At 38.9% G+C, this 13,265-nt stretch overlaps 1 protein-coding gene across 3 annotated transcripts in view; it reads right to left on the bottom strand.

Moving 5' to 3' along the window:
- Nucleotides 1-13,265, bottom strand: part of PGAP1 (GPI inositol-deacylase) — a 67,627-nt gene that overhangs the window by 37,922 nt on the left and 16,440 nt on the right. For all 3 annotated transcript variants that reach the window (XM_071680528.1, XM_071680518.1, XM_071680509.1), the window contains 3 exons: nt 6,528-6,665; nt 6,136-6,279; nt 147-311 (listed from right to left, as the gene is read on the bottom strand). In XM_071680528.1, coding sequence (XP_071536629.1) covers nt 147-311; nt 6,136-6,279; nt 6,528-6,665 — 447 coding nt within the window. The remainder of the gene's footprint in view (nt 1-146; nt 312-6,135; nt 6,280-6,527; nt 6,666-13,265) is intronic.

Raw genomic sequence — 13,265 nt, 5'->3', positions numbered from 1 at the left:
GATACCATCAAAAGTTACATTGCAGTTGTACTGTATTATATCAAACAGATCCTCAACTTCAGTTAAACAGTTATGCTGAGTTACAGGTGCTAAAAGATGTAATTATACAAAAAAAAAGAAAAAGTACAAATATACATCAAACAAACCTTTGAAAGATGATAGTCAAAAACATCAACAATAAGCTGCCTATTGTCAGTAAGACTGAGGGTATCTGGATCGATGGAATCAAATAATGCTCGAATAATAGCTAGCACCAGCTGTCTGCACCAAACAATTGCCTGATGGTCTGCTGTCAACCAACAGGTTGGTACCTGTGAACAAAAAAATTACATTCCCACATGGATAAGAATGTATCCTAATCTTTAATATCACAATTTTGCATTTGGTTAATCAATTTTTAAACACAAAGAAGTAACAAAAAGAACTTACATACAATTATGATAATCACAGATAACCTGCTTTGTCAAATGAAGAGGCTCTTTCCATCTTGTATTAGGGTCGCATATCTCATGATAAACACAGCTACACCATGAAGATGGCTGGATTGCTTAATTTGATAACTGAGAAAGCAATGACTCCAAGTTATTTAAGCTGCTCACAGTACATGTTCACCTATTGTGCACATATACAGAATTTTCTCTTTCCTTGTGGTTTAATAGAGTCAATAATAATCTAACTTAAAAGGCATCTTAGTGGAGAAGTGTTGCTGGTACTCAGTGTCACGACTAAGTCAACTCAGAACATATGAGGATACACTCAATTACGGCATAGCCACTTTTCTGCACAGGTGGTGACTCACTCAAATTAGTCAACATTCAGCAGTAAGCAGAGAAATGTACATAAAAAAAAAAAACAACAGGTAAAGCCAGATAAGCATTAGAGGGTGTAACTGCGCACAGGGGAGAGTGTGGGTCTAGACAATTTCATTCCTAAACAGGATGTACCTACCAAAATTTCACTCTTTCAGTGACTGCAATATCTGTAAAGGAGGCTATGGTTCATTCACAGAGACCCATCAACCATACAGTAACCTCCCAAGGCCTATGATGTCAATGTCACACAGGCGCTGCTGCCATCTCCAGTCCAATATTAGAAAATCATTCTCAACCTGCTAAAGTGTGTGCCTCAGGCTTGTTCCTACAAGAACTCTAAAACTGATCTTCCCAAAAGGATAAAAAGAACAGAAGGAATAGGAAAACGACATTATATACAACACGTACCACAGCTCTCCTACAACAATTTTGTTTGTCATTGCTCCATTATAGTCATTAAATATCTGTCAAATTTTATCTCAATTTCTGAAACAGTTCTGGGTAAATCATCCATCACCATAACACACTTTCATTTAGCATCTGAAAGATCCATATTTTGACACATCTGGACTAGTTAGCTTGAAAAAAACTACTTTGAAACTGTATCTCTTCCCTTCAAGATACCTTGCATTGTAGTAACAATTCTAATGCCTTATACCTCCAAGAATTCCCAGGGCCTGTTAAAGAAAATCATCCTATAAACCATGTCTTAGGATGAATTAAAGATTCTTTCTTGGGCTGCTTTTAAAAATCTTTGCCTCATCTCCCAGTCATCTTCACACCTTCTGTCAACTGTAAAATCATATCAAACTTTACAGGTGTAAATGTTCTCAATTGTTAGGACTCAAAGAATGGAAGATGGCAAAAGTTCTGGTTATTTTGCCTTCCTAAGCACAGATATGGATTATTTCCTGCATTTCCTTCTTAAATGCAGACTATGAATAAAAGTCACCTTAAGGAATCTAAAGGTTGTTTTGGAGCAAGGAATAAAATTCAACAAAGCTTAACTTGACAGACTGTTGGAGAAGGAATTTCTTTGATTTTGGTATGGATCCCAGCTGACACTACACAAACTTTCATAAAAGTATAAAAGAAATATCACATCCATCCATGTACTGCTCTCATAAATAGTTTTATAAATCTATCACCTCTGCTAGTTGGAGTTCATTATGATGTCATCGTTTAAGCACAGCATACAAAAATGTCATGCTTCCGCAACACTGAAAAATACCCCTGATGATATGGAAAACTTATTTTGGATGAACTTCTGAGCTTTCTCATGATGGTTACTGATCAGATCCAAAAGGTAAGAGAAGAAAGAGTCTGCCATGATAGTGAAATATATTATACTGAAGATCCCTGACCTAAAGCTATTCATAGTCTGTTATGTATCTCCTAGCCTGCTTTGGCTAACAAAATGCAGATACATGATTAATCTCCTAATTCAGGAAATATCTCAATCAATACTATGATCAAGATACTGATATTTCTCTCTTCATCTTTTCAAAATTTTCTGCAATGGAGAGGGGACACAAGGTCATAACAGTGAAAAGATTAAATGAAAAACAAAACAATGAAAATATTAAATGAAACAACAAAGATCTGAAAAAAGGTTCCAAGGATTCTTGACCATGGTTCAGCTGCAACCTAGCAACTAAAAATGAAGGTTCCTTATGGATCCTGAGGGAAAATCCCATGGACAAGATTTCAGTGAAATTAACTCATAATATAAATTATAGTTCCATGTGGGTCCCAAAGGGATTTAAAAGCTTCTTGGTTATGGGTTCTCTGAAGCTTAGTAAAAAAAAAGATAAGGTTCTATTCCAAGCAGATCTCCAGCATAAACTCAAACTACGGTTTAATTTGAAATGGCAATCATGTTTTTGTTTGTCCCAAAGAGCATTCCTAAGCTGCTTAACCAAAGTTTTGCTGCACCCTTGGAACAAAAGCTAAAGTTCTGTCTTAGGCAGACCTACAATATAAATCAAGGCTACCAATGAGTTTTAAAAAGAAACTAAAGTTTGCTTTGAGTCCAATTGAGCTTCATAGCTTCTTAGTCAAGGTTCCATTGCAGCAAAGCCAAAATTAAAGCTGAAGTTCTATTTCAGTCAGGTCACAAACTATTACTGAACTCTAGCTACAATGTAAGCCTAAGTTCCATTTTTGCCAGACCTACACGTAAACTCAGGCTACCATTGAGTTTAAGATGGAAACTAAAGTTGCAGAGTGACTTGCCCAATATCCTTTGCACTAAGCCAACAATGTGAGCTAAGGTTCCAAGTCCTGTAACAAATTCCCCTTGAGCAGACATCCTCCAATTCAAATCCCAAGTGTCTCATCATTTCACTAGATAAGGCATGAAAATTTCAAGTGACTCACAAAGTTATCTTAACAAAAATGCAAATCACATGAACACACTCATTTGGAAAAATGTACTAACAAGAAATTAACTTTTCAAACTAGTGACCAATTGTCTCAACATCTCATGACACTGCAAAACAATATGCCTCTGTATGTACAGGATTCAAAACATTAGTTACACAGGACAAATAAATCTTAATTTCACACACAAACTATCTCCACCACAACACATGTATCTCCAGATACACTGACCAATTAATGAAAACAAAGGTCTAATGACAATATCATTTTGAAAAATGAATCCTATTAAGCTGCAGTTCCAAAAACAAACAATTATTTCTTATTTCATAAATGCTCAAACTTACTGCCTTAGCAAGAAGCATCAGAAACTCAAAAAAAAAGTAAACATAAAATGAAAAGAACAATGCATAAACTTATCTGACTGGTTTGATTTATTGAACTTTGCAAAGCAATAAAACAGGAATAGCTAAGTCTGCCTCTAAGAAACTGGGTGACCTGTTTAGATGTCAAAACTTCTATTCTTCTGAACAGTTCCTACATTCATACAAGGGATTGACTCATCCTTGTATGGAGTACTGTTCTCACATTGGGGGTTGTTCTAGCTTTGTATCCTCAACTGACAGAACTGAATCAAAAGCAGTCCAACTTATGAAGTGTCCCAGGCTAACTTCTAAACTTGACCCCCTTGCCCTATGCCAATACGTTGGTTCACTTTTCTCTTCTATAGGTATTACTTTGGTTTTTGATCCAGAGAGCTGGCTGCTTGTGTGCCCCCAACACTAACTACACCATGCAATACAAAGCAAGCTGCTGCATCACATGATTATTGTGTGGTCATTGGCAACTCAAGGGTGGGCCATTCTGATACATGCTTCTTTCCATACACCTCGAAGCTTTGGAACTCTCTACCTTCTCACATCTTTCCCAATAACTATGACCTAGCACATTTCAAAAGACAAGTCTTTCACTTTCACAAAAATTCGTACTTTCCCTAGTCTTTTCTTTTTCCATTTCAAAATTCTCTATATTTCAATTAAGGCCCAGCCTTGATGTGAGCTTTTGTCCATGACTGGAGCCTTCAACACAAAAAAAAGGTTATTTAGTAATTTCTAGCACAAAAAACATGTAAAACTCTAACTATATACATAGAATTATATACTTTGGCTTCCTTTAAAAGATATCTAACACTTATTGGGAGTTGACATATCAGTAAAAGGACCAGAGAAACAGAACTGATGTGGGTGAGAGGGGCAAAAGCTCTTAGAGCATTATGGAATTAGTCAAGAGAGAGGTCACTATCTGGGAGGGTGAAATGGTCATGTTTGAAGGTATAGCGGTCCTAACAATATTATATGGATGCTAGGCTTGGGTTATAGATAAGGATGTGCAGAAAAGGGTGGGGGTGTTGGAAATCAAATGTCTGAGGAGAATATGTAGTGTGAGGAAATAAGTATGGTACTAAAAAGAATGTGGTTTACAAAGCTGAAAAGGGTGTACTAAAGTGATTTGGACATAAAGAGAGAATGTGTTGGGGAGGTTGACAGAAAGGATTAACGTCAGAAGAAAGGGACAAGGAGATGAGGGAGACCAAATGGGAGATGGAAGGTTGAAGTGAAAAAGATCTTGAGAGATCAGGGTCAGGACATGCAGAAAGGTGAAAGGCATGCATTGAATATAGTGAACTGGAATGACGTGGTACACATGGGGTGACATCAACGGACTGAAAATAGTCTTGAGCTCTTATGTGATTAGTTAACTATCAACTAACACAACCTCCCAATTCTGTAATATTTGTAACACCTCAACTGTGTATTTTCAGCTGACTGGCAGCCTAAATCCAATAAACTGTTATCTTTTCATTATATCAAGGGCACATGAAATGGCAGGGGGATACTTTGGAGAGGTCTAGTCTAGTTGAGGATCAGGAACTGGTTTCAATGAACTGCACATGACAGAGAATGAATGCGAGAGAATGCAGCCTTTCTTGTTCCTAGCACTAATACAGGACATGACAGAAAAGTTTTTTATATACATATTCGCCATTTCCCACGTTAGCAAGGTGGCGTTGAGAACAGAGGAATGAGCCTAAGAGGGAAAATCCTCACTTGGCCCCCTTTTCAGATTCTTCTTTTAGAAACGTAAAAACTGGAGGGGAGGATTTCCAGCCCCCTGCTCCCTCTCCTGTTAGCTGCCTTTTACAACATGCAGAAAATACATGAGAAGTATTCTTTCTTCCCTATCCCCAAGGATAACAGTAGACAAGTATGAAAAATAAATAAATAAAAAAAATAAACAGCACATCAACAATGCAAACAAGATAGTGATGCAGCATAATGGTTGGAAGGTGCTACCTGTACCTTTGCGCTAAGCTGGTTGGGTTGCTGAATGGCTTCTGATTCTATGCACAAGAACATCTGAACTCACTGACATTACTCAAAATGAAGAAAGGGATGTCCTGGTGGATACACCCTAATTAGGAGGTATAACTTTTGACTTGCCCTGTGAGCAAACATTCTCTCTGATGCTCATAGGGCTCAACCCCAGAGGTGAAAAAAAAACATACCCATATACTGTTACACTTAAGGTTGATATATGATCAGAGTGAACAAAGCATAATAACAATCTTTACATTGATGGTTTCTCTCTAAAATCTGTCCATGTTTGTTTAGCACTGGTTATTTCAGTCAACTCATAAATGAGAGAGAGATAGAGTGAGTCAACTAGTCAATCCTATCTTTATCACCTATGCTTCACAGGCCAACTTAGTGCTGCAGTACCATATTTCACTCCCATACTTCCAGGGAAGTTGCATCATTTCTTCCAGAAAACAATCTCCACACTCAAGCCAACTCTTATTATTCATTATTTTCTTTTATTCAAGCATCAGAAATCTGCCTAATGTTCATTTCTCCTTCTGATGTTCTTTGGAAAAAATACTTGCATCAGCAGTGGTTGTTGATATATCAGCAAGGGGTGTACTGGTGTGTGAAGTAGGTACTTGTATATCATTTCGACCCCCTCCAACAGTTACCAGAACAACACCTTTTAGATCTAAGGTACGTCTCGTGGTCCAATATGTGTTAACCTGAAAAACAATAATACGGCAGAAAAATAAGAATAGTAACTTGTTAAAAATCCAGCTGAATAAGTCCAAACACTAATTAACTAAGTGATATATGAATTCGTGTGAACATTATACTTGTCCCCCTCCAAAAAATATGTATTATATCAAACAAATTATACAAAACTAATCATTCAAATACATGACAAAATGTTACAATCAACCTAACCCATATTATATGCCTCAAAAGAACAATTAAACAAATGCCTTACTTTCTCATAAAAACTCTGGAGGTGCTGGTCCAAAACAAGCACTGGACGGGTGTGTGGCGTGGCCTGTGTGATGATGAGAGGGATGGTAGATGGTGTAACAGAGCCACTCATGTATACTGCTCTTGCTACCATACCTCCCTAGAAAAAAAAATTGAAAAAAGTGTGATTACCATAAAAAAATGAGATATGAAACAATAGTGTACTTAAAACATAAATGGCTCATACATTTTTTTTTTTATTTTTTTTATTATACTTTGTCGCTGTCTCCCGCATTTGCGAGGTAGCGCACGGAAACAGACGAAAGAAATGGCCCAACCCCCCCCCCCATACACATGTATATACATACGTCCACACACGCAAATATACATACCTACACAGCTTTCCATGGTTTACCCCAGACGCTTCACATGCCCTGCTTCAATCCACTGACAGCACGTCAACCCCGGTATACCACATCGCTCCAATTCACTCTATTCCTTGCCCTCCTTTCACCCTCCTGCATGTTCAGGCCCCGATCACACAAAATCTTTTTCACTCCATCTTTCCACCTCCAATTTGGTCTCCCTATTCTCCTTGCTCCCTCCACCTCCGACACATATATCCTCTTGGTCAATCTTTCCTCACTCATCCTCTCCATGTGCCCAAACCACTTCAAAACACCCTCTTCTGCTCTCTCAACCACGCTCTTTTTATTTCCACACATCTCTCTTACCCTTACGTTACTCACTCGATCAAACCACCTCACACCACACATTGTCCTCAAACATCTCATTTCCAGCACATCCATCCTCCTGCGCACAACTCTATCCATAGCCCACGCCTCGCAACCATACAACATTGTTGGAACCACTATTCCTTCAAACATACCCATTTTTGCTTTCCGAGATAATGTTCTCGACTTCCACACATTCTTCAAGGCCCCCAGGATTTTCCCCCCTCCCCCACCCTATGATCCACTTCCGCTTCCATGGTTCCATCCGCTGCCAGATCCACTCCCAGATATCTAAAACACTTCACTTCCTCCAGTTTTTCTCCATTCAAACTCACCTCCCAATTGACTTGACCCTCAACCCAACTGTACCTAATAACCTTGCTCTTATTCACATTTACTCTTAACTTTCTTCTTCCACACACTTTTCCAAACTCAGTCACCAGCTTCTGCAGTTTCTCACATGAATCAGCCACCAGTGCTGTATCATCAGCGAACAACAACTGACTCACTTCCCAAGCTCTCTCATCCCCAACAGACTTCATACTTGCCCCTCTTTCCAAAACTCTTGCATTTACCTCCCTAACAACCCCATCCATAAACAAATTAAACAACCATGGAGACATCACACACCCCTGCCGCAAACCTACATTCACTGAGAACCAATCACTTTCCTCTCTTCCTACACGTACACATGCCTTACATCCTCGATAAAAACTTTTCACTGCTTCTAACAACTTGCCTCCCACACCATATATTCTTAATACCTTCCACAGAGCATCTCTATCAACTCTATCATATGCCTTCTCCAGATCCATAAATGCTACATACAAATCCATTTGCTTTTCTAAGTATTTCTCACATACATTCTTCAAAGCAAACACCTGATCCACACATCCTCTACCACTTCTGAAACCACACTGCTCTTCCCCAATCTGATGCTCTGTACATGCCTTCACCCTCTCAATCAATACCCTCCCATATAATTTACCAGGAATACTCAACAAACTTATACCTCTGTAATTTGAGCACTCACTCTTATCCCCTTTGCCTTTATACAATGGCACTATGCACGCATTCCGCCAATCCTCAGGCACCTCACCATGAGTCATACATACATTAAATAACCTTACCAACCAGTCAACAATACAGTCACCCCCTTTTTTAATAAATTCCACTGCAATACCATCCAAACCTGCTGCCTTGCCGGCTTTCATCTTCCGCAAAGCTTTCACTACCTCTTCTCTGTTTACCAAATCATTTTCCCTAACCCTCTCACTTTGCACACCACCTCGACCAAAACACCCTATATTTGCCACTCTATCATCAAACACATTCAACAAACCTTCAAAATACTCACTCCATCTCCTTCTCCCATCACCACTACTTGTTATCACCTCCCCACTTGCGTCCTTCACCGAAGTTCCCATTTGCTCCCTTGCCTTACGCACTTTATTTACCTCCTTCCAGAACATCTTTTTATTCTCCCTAAAATTTAATGATACTCTCTCACCCCAACTCTCATTTGCCCTTTTTTTCACCTCTTGCACCTTTCTCTTGACCTCCTGTCTCTTTCTTTTATACATCTCCCACTCAATTGCATTTTTTCCCTGCAAAAATCGTCCAAATGCCTCTCTCTTCTCTTTCACTAATACTCTTACTTCTTCATCCCACCACTCACTACCCTTTCTAATCAACCCACCTCCCACTCTTCTCATGCCACAAGCATCTTTTGCGCAATCCATCTTATTTTCTTCTATCTATAAGTCACCCTTCACCGACCTCTACTCATAGATCCCCATATCCCAACATTTATAACAATGACAACACATACACATTCAAATATCCAACAAGCAGTATACAACCACCCTTTTAGCTCAATCTTAAATTCCAAACTACCAAACATACACCCATCAGAAGCCACACACATGAGCCATACTTTCCCATCTATGTTCCAGACATGACCCATCCATAGAACACTACAAGCAGTGTTTCAACATATCCAAAGACCCTGCATGCCCACAATGCAACTACAGTAATGAAGACACAGCATACTTGCTAGTCAACTGCCCTTCACTCACTCCACATAGACATACACAAATCACTGCACTTATGATCTAAGATCCTGACCAGTAGATGTTTCCAGCTCCTTGAGCACTACAAATGCCAAACATAAAGACAGAAGGGACTCCTGGGACAGGATGTATGGAGAAAACTAAAATGTTAAATTAAAAGAATGCAAGCTTTAGGATCATTAAAGCTATATTGTAACAGGGTGCAATATCAGAAAATAAGTAATGCTGATAATCCATAATACCATCCTTCCAGAATAAGAAAGGACTATAAAGAAAATCAAACAGCGATTCAAAAAATTACATATACATATTCGATTCTGATCCAAGCCCTTTGCGAAATATGCCAGGAAAGCTTCTCTATTTCCAAACAACACCTGCACTTAAGAAGCAATTTCTGACAAATATAAAGCTATTGAACTGACTGTGGAAGGTAATCATCATTAACAGGTACTAAAGCAAACCATGTAACATTACAAATATTTCCTTTAATAATTCTTGTCAGCAGATTTTCAATAAGAAGCACATGTGTCAATAAACACTGTTCTGTACAAGAACACCTGTGTTTCATGCCTATGAAACACTTGTTTCCCAAGCACTGCTCGGTCATTTCATCTACAAAAACATTACATTAATAAAAACTGTCTTTCAGATGTGACTATTATTAAACAGTATTGCTAACTGAAACATCCTTATGGCTTCCAAGTCCTGTAGTGGGAACCTTGAAAGACTGGTTTAGCAGTGCCCATACAAAACCATTTCTAAGTAGATGTCTCATTCTCTTCCTCATTCAGGGGTCTAACAAATCCTAAAAATGGGATGAAAGTCTTCTCATAATCAATTTAAGACCTCTATAGATAAATTCTATCTGATTAAATATTATTAACCCGTTAACTTATGCAAACAGTTTTACATTCCAAGCATAGCTACCGCAATTGTACTTTTCCAGGGTGCCTCTTCCTGTGGCCCAATAATTAAAAGGCATGCTTTTTCAGTATGCAGAGATTCCTTATGGCATTAACAACTATAAATGGCAATTGGGAAAAATCCAGCTCTGTCAGTCACCCACATAACAAGCAAAAGGTACAGCCCTCTCCTTCCCAAGAGAATTTGTTCAAATATTTCCACTATTTGCCATGCAACCATGGGTGCTCAGCCTGGTATATCAGTGACTGTCTCTAGGGCACTAATGAAAGGGTAGGTTAGGTTAGGTTATGGTGGGTGTTGCATGCAACTCTGATAATAGGAAGGTAATCTTGATAGTATTTTGAGGGAAAAAAAAAAAGTGAAATGTTCTTGAAGCAATGGCAGGCATAATTGTAGATGGTTAGAAGCATTGTGCAATGTATACCAAAAACGTGTACAGAACTGTGATCAACATATAAATCTGAAAATTATGTAAATTAAATTTTTTTTTTTTTTTATACTTTGTCACTGTCTCCCGCGTTTGTGAGGTAGTGCAAGGAAACAGACGAAAGAAATGGCCCAACCCCCCCCATACACGTATATACATATGTCCACACACGCAAATATACATACCTACACAGCTTTCCATGGTTTACCCCAGACGCTTCACATGCCTTGATTCAATCCACTGACAGCATGTCAACCCCGGTATACCACATCGCTCCAATTCACTCTATTCCTTGCCCTCCTTTCACCCTCCTGCATGTTCAGGCCCCGATCACACAAAATCTTTTTCACTCCATCTTTCCACCTCCAATTTGGTCTCCCTCTTCTCCTTGCTCCCTCCACCTCCGACACATATATCCTCTTGGTCAATCTTTCCTCACTCATCCTCTCCATGTGCCCAAACAATTTCAAAACACCCTCTTCTGCTCTCTCAACCACGCTCTTTTTATTTCCACACATCTCTCTTACCCTTACGTTACTCACTCGATCAAACCACCTCACACCACACATTGTCCTCAAACATCTCATTTCCAGCACATCCATCCTACTGCGCACAACTCTATCCATAGCCCACGCCTCGCAACCATACAACATTGTTGGAACCACTATTCCTTCAAACATACCCATTTTTGCTTTCCGAGATAATGTTCTCGACTTCCACACATTCTTCAAGGCCCCAAGAATTTTTGCCCCCTCCCCCACCCTATGATCCACTTCCGCTTCCATGGTTCCATCCGCTGCCAGATCCACTCCCAGATATCTAAAACACTTCACTTCCTCCAGTTTTTCTCCATTCAAACTCACCTCCCAATTGACTTGACCCTCAACCCTACTGTACCTAATAACCTTGCTCTTATTCACATTTACTCTTAACTTTCTTCTTCCACACACTTTACCAAACTCAGTCACCAGCTTCTGCAGTTTCTCACATGAATCAGCCACCAGCGCTGTATCATCAGCGAACAACAACTGACTCACTTCCCAAGCTCTCTCATCCCCAACAGACTTCATACTTGCCCCTCTTTCCAAAACTCTTGCATTTACCTCCCTAACAACCCCATCCATAAACAAATTAAACAACCATGGAGACATCACACACCCCTGCCGCAAACCTACATTCACTGAGAACCAATCACTTTCCTCTCTTCCTACACGTACACATGCCTTACATCCTCGATAAAAACTTTTCACTGCTTCTAACAACTTGCCTCCCACACCATATATTCTTAATACCTTCCACAGAGCATCTCTATCAACTCTATCATATGCCTTCTCCAGATCCATAAATGCTACATACAAATCCATTTGCTTTTCTAAGTATTTCTCACATACATTCTTCAAAGCAAACACCTGATCCACACATCCTCTACCACTTCTGAAACCACACTGCTCTTCCCCAATCTGATGCTCTGTACATGCCTTCACCCTCTCAATCAATACCCTCCCATATGATTTACCAGGAATACTCAACAAACTTATACCTCTGTAATTTGAGCACTCACTCTTATCCCCTTTGCCTTTGTACAATGGCACTATGCACGCATTCCGCCAATCCTCAGGCACCTCACCATGAGTCATACATACATTAAATAACCTTACCAACCAGTCAACAATACAGTCACCCCCTTTTTTAATAAATTCCACTGCAATACCATCCAAACCTGCTGCCTTGCCGGCTTTCATCTTCTGCAAAGCTTTCACTACCTCTTCTCTGTTTACCAAATCAAATTACAAATTACAAATTAACATTTGAAAATTACACATTGTAAATACATGCTAAAAACCATCCATGTTGAGAATCATTTAACATAATCACCTATCATTCATCAGGTACCATGTTACATAGCCTCTAAATGTATTAACTGTGGTACTATTACAAAGTGAAATACATATTTCAGCTACTCATATTAACCATGTTGGTTGCTGGGCACAGAAGCAATGACAATGTTATAGCAACAGCGATAATGCAGTAGCGCATCACTGGAGAGTGTAAAAACCTTGAATGTCTGTACAGCACCAAATACGATAAGTTAGCCTGATTTTTTGCTTTCTTAACTTGATACTTCCTCTTAACTAATAAAATTAAAATATTTTTGCAAGTATTTTGATAAGCCTCCTTACTGAGGTAAACCTAAATTTCACAGGCTTCATGGTTTGAGGGTTAAAATCAGGGCAATTTGTTCAAAGTTTTGCATGCAACTTCAGTAACTCTTAACTTCACATATTTTGATGCGTCTCTGCACTGCAGCTTCCCTTTCATTAAAAAGAAAAATATGCCTTTCCACTTTTCCCATCTTCAAGTAGCATCAGGAGCAAATGTCCAAGTACTTGAAAAAATTCTTGTTTGGTTCTTTATCTTTATTACAATGGAAAAAAGTACTGCAATGTAATAAAAGAAGATGCTCCAGTCACGAAAGGTTATCATATTATGCATGGGACACTATGTGTGAAAGAAACAAAGATACAAAAATAAATAGCATGGAATTAGTCTGAAAAACAGACTAATTAATGAAAGTTTTATGTCATTATATAAGGCTGCAATGA

The sequence above is a fragment of the Panulirus ornatus genome, chromosome 2 (assembly GCF_036320965.1).
Source record: "Panulirus ornatus isolate Po-2019 chromosome 2, ASM3632096v1, whole genome shotgun sequence".
Taxonomy (NCBI): domain Eukaryota; kingdom Metazoa; phylum Arthropoda; class Malacostraca; order Decapoda; family Palinuridae; genus Panulirus; species Panulirus ornatus.
Note: the sequence above shows the minus strand (reverse complement) of the source record. Positions and strands in the feature narration are given on the sequence as shown.